The 7,273-nt window shown below is 44.2% G+C and overlaps 1 protein-coding gene across 1 annotated transcript; it reads right to left on the reverse strand.

The window, feature by feature from the left end:
* Positions 1-274: 274 nt before the first annotated feature.
* Positions 275-6,735, reverse strand: LOC147105544 (sulfotransferase 6B1-like). Its single transcript, XM_086010876.1, has 6 exons — positions 6,597-6,735; positions 6,226-6,434; positions 5,706-5,832; positions 3,544-3,638; positions 1,860-2,046; positions 275-911 (listed from the first exon to the last, which is right to left on the reverse strand). The coding sequence occupies exons 1-6, from the start codon at positions 6,733-6,735 to the stop codon at positions 793-795; spliced, it is 876 nt and encodes a 291-aa protein (XP_085867002.1). The 3' UTR covers positions 275-792.
* Positions 6,736-7,273: the final 538 nt, after the last annotated feature.

The raw sequence follows: 7,273 nt of genomic DNA on the forward strand, positions 1-7,273 counted from the left end.
GTCCCATGATTTGAAAGGATATTAAAGAGTTGATAACATTTTTCTTATTCTCTTTTAATTGACATCAACTCAATACAGTCGGTGAAAAGGTGATTAAACAACCATTCAACAAAGTAAATTTTCAATAAACTAATTAACTTCTTATCAAAAGACATACATTATCTAATTCCTAATAAAAACCATGTATGTGTTAGTTAGTTTATAAAATGGAACAACACATTCATACATTAGCAAGCACACAATGGTACATTTGTAGGAATGGCTAGATTCCTAACTAAAGGACTGAGGTCGAGTCAGTCTATCAAACAAACGATGTTTAATACTAATCAACAGAGTTTAAAATGAAAACACAGGAGAACTACATTACTGGTCTGTACTCTTTGCTGGCTCCACGAGGACTGGCTAGGGCGGCTCCCCAGCCTGACGTCATGATGTCATCACGTTTTCCCGCCGCTGGAGGATCACGTGATCAATGTGATGATGTCATCGCGTTTGGTCTCATTCTTAAAGGGACCGCGCTATGTACATGCAATGATATGAACAAAGATACAGATTCATTCTGTAGCTAATAATTTGTTAAAGATAATTATGTACATTAGATCAGAGTTCCCCTGGTGGCTCCGCCACACATTACTGATTGAATATAATTGATCCCATCACCTGGGTGAGTCAGTGTTACAATTTGAACAGAAGATTTCTGGATTGGCTTTGTGCAAATACAGCAAGTGATAGTTGATCCTAACCCTGTTGCCGTAGTGTGAGAGATTTCCTCCTTCAGTGGGACTTTGGATGTTAACTCTCATATTCGATAGACTTTGCCAGTTCGCTAGAATTCATTCTTCTTCCAAACTGCTCCTCAAAGAGTTTATTTTGTTCTGAGGTGAAATAGTTCTTCCAATCTCCAATGGTACCTAAAAATATAAACAATAAGAACATAAGAAACAGGAGCAGGAGTCGGCCATACAGCCCCTTGAGCCTGCTCCACCATTCACTAAGATCATGGCTCAACGTTTACCTCAACTCCACTGTCCCGCACTATCCACATTTCTCTTGATTCCCTTTGTGCCCAAAAATCTATCGATCTCAGTCTTGAATATATTCAATGACTCAGCATCCGCAGCCCTCTGGGGTAGAGAATTCCAAAGATTCACCACCCTCTGAGTGAAGAAATTCCTCCTCATCTCAGTCCTAAATGACTGACCCCTTATTCTGAGACTAGTTCTAGACTCCCCAGCCAGGGGAAACAGCCTCTCAGCACTGACAAGCCCTCTAAGAATTTTATATATTTCAATGAGATCACCTCTTATCCTTCTAAACTCCAGAGAATATAGGCCCTTTACTAGATTGTTACTGGTAGCACTCTCGCCTGAGTCAGAAGGTTGTATGTTCAAGTCCCACTTCAGAGGCTCCAGCTTTAAACAGTCTGTGGGTGCTTTAAAAACAAATCCCAGCACCATGAAGGGCCTCTCCCAGTCCTGAAGCAGACACGGGTCTGTATCATGACCAGGGGTCTCAGTGTTACCCTGCTCACTGCTGTTTCAACATTTCCTCTGCTGTCCTAATAATGCTGGAGCCACAAGGTGTGATTGTGGTCAGTACCATCACAGACTGGAGTGGACTCAAACTCCCAACTTTCTCCGCAACTGGAATCGATCACCCGTGGCCACTCAATGGGGTGAATGTTCAATACTACCATCTGGGAGGGAATCGGGAGATGGCGGATCTACCGGCAGACTTACGCTCCGCCCGTTTTTTGCCTCCACACTGGAGAATGAGCAGCTGATCCGCTCCCCCACCCCTGTATTACGCCCGATGGTATAAGTGAGAATTCCCCTCGTATATTCAGCAGAGAGACTGACCTTTGCGAAATATCAGCTGCCTGTTAGAGGTCAGGACGCACACGGTGTGATCCGGTGCCCTTTGTTCCCTCTGCGCCTCTTCTTTCATCTCATCAAAGGACGATCTCCTGGAGATTTCCCTCATTTGTTGGGAAGTGACGCTAACACCCAGGAAGTTACTGATCTGTTCAATGCTCTTGGGAAGATCCTGTGAAAATATTGACAAGAACAGAGATTGTTATAGAGGACAGAACGATTTGCATACAGACTGTTCCATGTCCTAGGGGGAGATGGTAAATACTTCAGCTGTGACCAGGTTGTGTAAATTGTCTAATAAAGCATTGCATTTCATTCAACCATCTCAGATTGAATCTTCTTTGGCAGTGCACTCCTTAATACGGTTGCAGATTTAATACAATCACTGAAATGTTCATTTTCAATGACTCATTGCGCATCCCCAACTTCCTTCAGCCCTCCATTGGTGACTGTGTCTTCAGCCATCTAGGCCCTAAGCTCTGGAATTCCCTCCGAAACCTCTCCAACTCTCTCTACGTCTCTCTCCTCCTTTAAAATGCTCCTTAAAACCTACCTCTTTGACTAAGCTTTTAGGTGCCTATCCCAATATTTCCTTATGTGGCTTGGTGGCAAATTTTGTCGAATTACGCTCTGGTCCAACTAACTACCGGGAAGACTGAAGCCATTGTCTTCAGTCCCTGCCACAAACTTCTTTCCCTAGCCACTGACTCCATCCCTCTCCCTAGCATCTGTCTGAGGCTGAACCACACTGTTCGCAACCTTGGGGTCACATTTGACCCCGAAATGAGCTTTGGACCACACATTCGCGCCATAACTCAGACCGCCTATTTCCATCTCCGTAACATCGCCCGACTCCACCCTCACCTCAGCTCGTCTGCTGCTGAAACCCTCATCCATGCCTTTGTCACCTCTAGACTTCACTATTCTAACACACTCCTGGCTGGCTTCCCACGTTCTGCCCTACGTAAACTTGAGGTCATTCAAAACTCAGCTGCCCGTGTCCTAATTTGCACCAAGTCCCGTTCACCCATCACCCCTGTGCTCACTGACCTATACTGGCTGCCATCAAGCAACGCCTCGATTTTAAAATTCTCATCCTTGTTTTCAAATCCCTCCATGGCCTCGCCCCCTCCCTATCTCTGTAATCTCCTCTGGCCCCAAAACTCCCTGAGATATTCCTCTAATTCTGGCCTGTTGAGCGACCATGATTTTAATCGCTCAACCATTGTTGGCCGTGCCTTCAGCTGCCAAGGCCTTAAGCTCTGGAATTCCATCCCTAAACCTCTCTGCCTCGCGACCTCACATTCCTTCTTTAAGACACACCTTAAAACCTATCTCTTTGACCAAGCTTTTGGTCATCTGCCCTAATTTCTCCTTATGTGGATCGGTGTTAAATTTTGTTTTTTTAACACTCCTGTGAAGGTCCTTGGGACATTTTACTACGCTAACAGCACTCTATCAATGCAAGTTCTTGTTGTTGACTGTATCAAAATAGAAGAGAAAGAAATTTTACCCAAATACGTTAGCACTATGGTACTGGAGAAAATGAAATCTTGGGTATTTTCTGTACCCTTTGGAAAACATGTTGGTGATCTGTTTTAATCATCTCATTTATAAATATGATGATGTAATGTTAAGGATGTAGTGGAAACCTTGTACAATAACTTACTTTCTTCATTGATTCATAGTACAAAATGAGAACATTGCCATCATTCTTGTGCTCTTCCCAGCTCAGAATGTGATCGCACCATGAGCCACAAACAACTGCAAAAAGGTAAAAGAATAATTGGTCAGTAATGAATCACCTATAAGTTGGATCATATTTCCAATGCTCTCCATTTACTGCCGTGTCCCCCTTCCCTTTGCTCCCAGAATCTCCTAATTGCTTATCTTGGTATGTGGGATGTGGCCTGGTGTCTGTCATTCTGATCATGGATAAAACTATATACATTTCCCAGTCATCAAAAATCAAAACAACCGACTCTACACATTCATCAATGTCTCATAGTGTAACCCTGGCCGTCCACTAAATGATTTTTCCCCGTTTTTCATACAGAGCATTATTCAGTACACAAGTATCCAGGAAAAGCTATGTCTCCTTGATGCTGTCAGGCTTTGATTAAAGAAAAACATTTCTGTTAACACAAATATACGGAGACCGCAGGCGATGGTAATTTAAAACGAAAACAGAATTTTTGCTTTGGTTATTTTGGAAGAATAGTGTGAATGGATCTCTCGCTAAACATTCCCGGTGGGACAGGACATACCCAGGGATGGTGATGGAGGAGTTCAGGACATTACCGCCCCATCAGTCTACTCTCAATCATCAGCAAAGTGGTGGAAGGTGTCATCGACAGTGCTATCAAGCGGCACTTACTCACCAATAACCTGCTCACTGAAGCCCAGTTTAGATTCCGCCAAGATCACTCAGCTCCCAACCTCATTACAGCATTGGTCCAAACATGGACAAAGGAGCTGAATTCCAGAGGTGAAATGAGAGTGACTGCCCTAGACATCAAGGCAGTATTTGACCGAGTCTGGCATCAAGGAGCCCTAGTAAAACTGAAGTCAATGGGAATCGGGGGGGAAACGCTCCACTGGCTGGAGTCATACCTAGCACAAAGGAAGATGGTTGTGGTGGTTGAAGGTCAATCATCACAGCCCCAGGACATCGCTGCAGGAGTTCCTCAGGGCAGTGTCCTAGGCCCAACCACGTTCAGCTGCTTCATCAATGACCTTCCCTCCAACATAAGGTCAGAAATGGGGATGTTCGCTGATGCCTGCACAGTGCCATTCACAACTCCTCAGATAATGAAGCAGTCCATGCCCACATGCAACAAGGCCTGGATGATGTTCAGGCTTGGGCTGATATGTGGCAGGTAACATTTGTGCCACAGAAGTGCCAGGCAATGACTATCTCTAACAAGCGAGAGTCTAACCACCTCCCCTTGACATTCAATGGCATTACTATCGCCGAATCCCCCACTATCAACATCCTGGGGGCGGGGGTCACCATTAACCAGAAACTTAACTGGACCAGCCACATAAATAATGTGGCAACAAGAGCAGGTCAGAGGCTAGGTATTCTGTGGCAAGTGTCTCACCTCCTGACTCCCCAAAGCCTTTCCACCATCTACAAGGCACAAGTAAGGAGTGCGATGGAATACTCTCCACTTGCCTGGGTGAGTGCAGCTCCAACAACACTCAAGAAGCTCGACACCATCCAGGACAAAGCAGCCTGTTTGATTGGCACCCCATCCACCACCTTAAACATTCACTCCCTCCACCACCGGCATATCGTGGCTGCAGTGTGTACCATCTACAAGATGCACTGCAGCAACTCGCCAAGGCTTCTTCAGCAGCACCTCCCAAACCCGTGACCTCTTCCACCTAGAAGGACAAGGGCAGCAGGCACATGGGAACACCACTACCTCCAAGTTGCCCTCCAAGTCACACACCATCCTGACTTAGAAGTATATCGCCGCTCCTTCATCGTCGCTGGGTCAAAATCCTGAAACTCCCTCCCTAACAGCACTGTGGGAGTACCTTCACCACACGGACTGCAGCGGTTCAAGAAGGCGGCTCACCACCACCTTCTCAAGGGCAACTAGGGATGGGCAATAAATGCTGGCTTTGCCAGTGACACCCACACCCCATTAACGAATAATACATTTTACACAAAAATTCCCAAGGTGCTCCCACATCAGGATTGTCCACACAAATTACCCTGATTATGCATTACTTAATAGCAATTATTCATGGAGTAATTCGAATATTCATCCTGAGGAATCTAAGAAATGCCTGATCCTGAAGTACAGCTGGAAAACTTACCTTCTCCTTTCAAGAACATCTCCAGAAAGGTGGCCCATTTTTCAATCTTCGGCAGGTTGGGGTTTTCACTGTAGTAATGATACAAGGAAACAGCTGTGTCTTTGGGGTTCCTGATGATGTAAATCATCTGTAGGACAAGGGGGCAGGTCATGGTTAGAGCCAAGTGTGGAAAATTAACATTTCAAACAGCATTTACCGAAATGTGTCCAACTAACAATCACCACCAGACTCTGATTGAAAAGGAACAATTTACATGGGTGATGAAGATGCACAATTTCTATATCAATTAGTCAAGGAGACAAAAGTAACACATGGTACAAGAAACCTCCTGACTGTATTTCTCGAACCGATAATAATATTTAATGTTAGAGATTGATACAATAAAACACACTTATTCCTTTAGTGTAAAAAGAAGCAGTAGCCCTAACATAATCTATTTGCCAAATGTTAATATTCTGAAGCTTTCCACCAATACAACAGCTGTTTTAGATTTTGTGCCAGAATTGCTGAGTGTCAGTACCTTGCAATTCTTGGTCTTGAACTGTACTGGCAACATCTTGTAGTTCAGGTGTGTGGGGATGAGTCTGAGGGAAGGAAGATTATTCAGTTCCTCAAATTTGGAAAGATCTCCAAACTCTATGGGAGAAGTCAGCGTCACGTTTCCTCCACCATTTGCAGCCTGTTGGCTGTGGTACAGGTGCTTCAGGATCTCGGTTAACCAGTGGGTCCCTGTTACAGTCAGAGAGATGGGAAAGTCAATGCCTGCGAGATATGTCCCCAGCGGCAGACTGCAACACTTACAACTTTGCAAGAATGATTACCAAAACAATATTCATTAATTACCATCTGCCTCGAGGTTTTTCTTATTATTTGAGGTGTAAAAATTCTTACCTGATTTGGGGTAGGACACCAGCAGTAAATCATCCTCTCTAGCTTCAAAGGAGTCCAACGACTGTAAAAGCTCTTTGGATACCCGGGTAGAAAAGGGGATCCCATTGAACATGTGGACGAGGTCGCTCTGAGCTGACATTTTGTTGTTGATTTTCTCTGAGATCTGATGCTGTGATAGTAGCAGTGGACAATTATGATCTGAGACTGGAGCTCCTCCTCTATATATACACAAGTCTACCGTGATGGAGCTGCATCTTTGACTCACTCTCCAATACAGTAAATGATGGGTTCTTACACAATAAGCAATGTGAATGGCACTGTGGTAATGGAGCGAGATAAACATTTCCTTCACTGTTTACCATATTTGATGACTCTTGAATTCAGTTTTAGTAAATTCTACAAATTGCTTTACAGGTTGGGAGTATTTTGAGACTGAGTTGCTGTGTGTCTATCTACACCTGCTCTTCACATTGAGAGCAATGTGGGATGTGGTTTGATGCTCATTTTCTGACAGAGTACACCAGCAGTTTTTTTAATTTTTGCACCATTTACATTTTGGTCTAGGGGATGGAGGTGGAGACAGGTACTCGTCATAAAGTTAATTACAATATAAGCGCTGCTGCTGGATTGATAGAGTCTCCTCATTCCATTGTGATGTAGTAATACTAAATACAAAA

The sequence above is a fragment of the Somniosus microcephalus genome, chromosome 17 (assembly GCF_052327205.1).
Source record: "Somniosus microcephalus isolate GS21.2 chromosome 17, FLI_Smic_1.0, whole genome shotgun sequence".
Classification (NCBI taxonomy): domain Eukaryota; kingdom Metazoa; phylum Chordata; class Chondrichthyes; order Squaliformes; family Somniosidae; genus Somniosus; species Somniosus microcephalus.

Excerpts from the sequence above, each read along its gene's own strand:
- LOC147105544 (XM_086010876.1), bottom strand. The coding sequence starts at position 6,735 with ATGTCAGCTCAGAGCGACCTCGTCCACATGTTCAATGGGATCCCCTTT. Across the intron at positions 3,639-5,705 it reads GATGTTCTTGAAAGGAGAAG|TTGTTTGTGGCTCATGGTGC; the intron begins GTAAGTTTTCCA and ends ACCTTTTTGCAG. Across the intron at positions 2,047-3,543 it reads ACTATGAATCAATGAAGAAA|GATCTTCCCAAGAGCATTGA; the intron begins GTAAGTTATTGT and ends ATATTTTCACAG.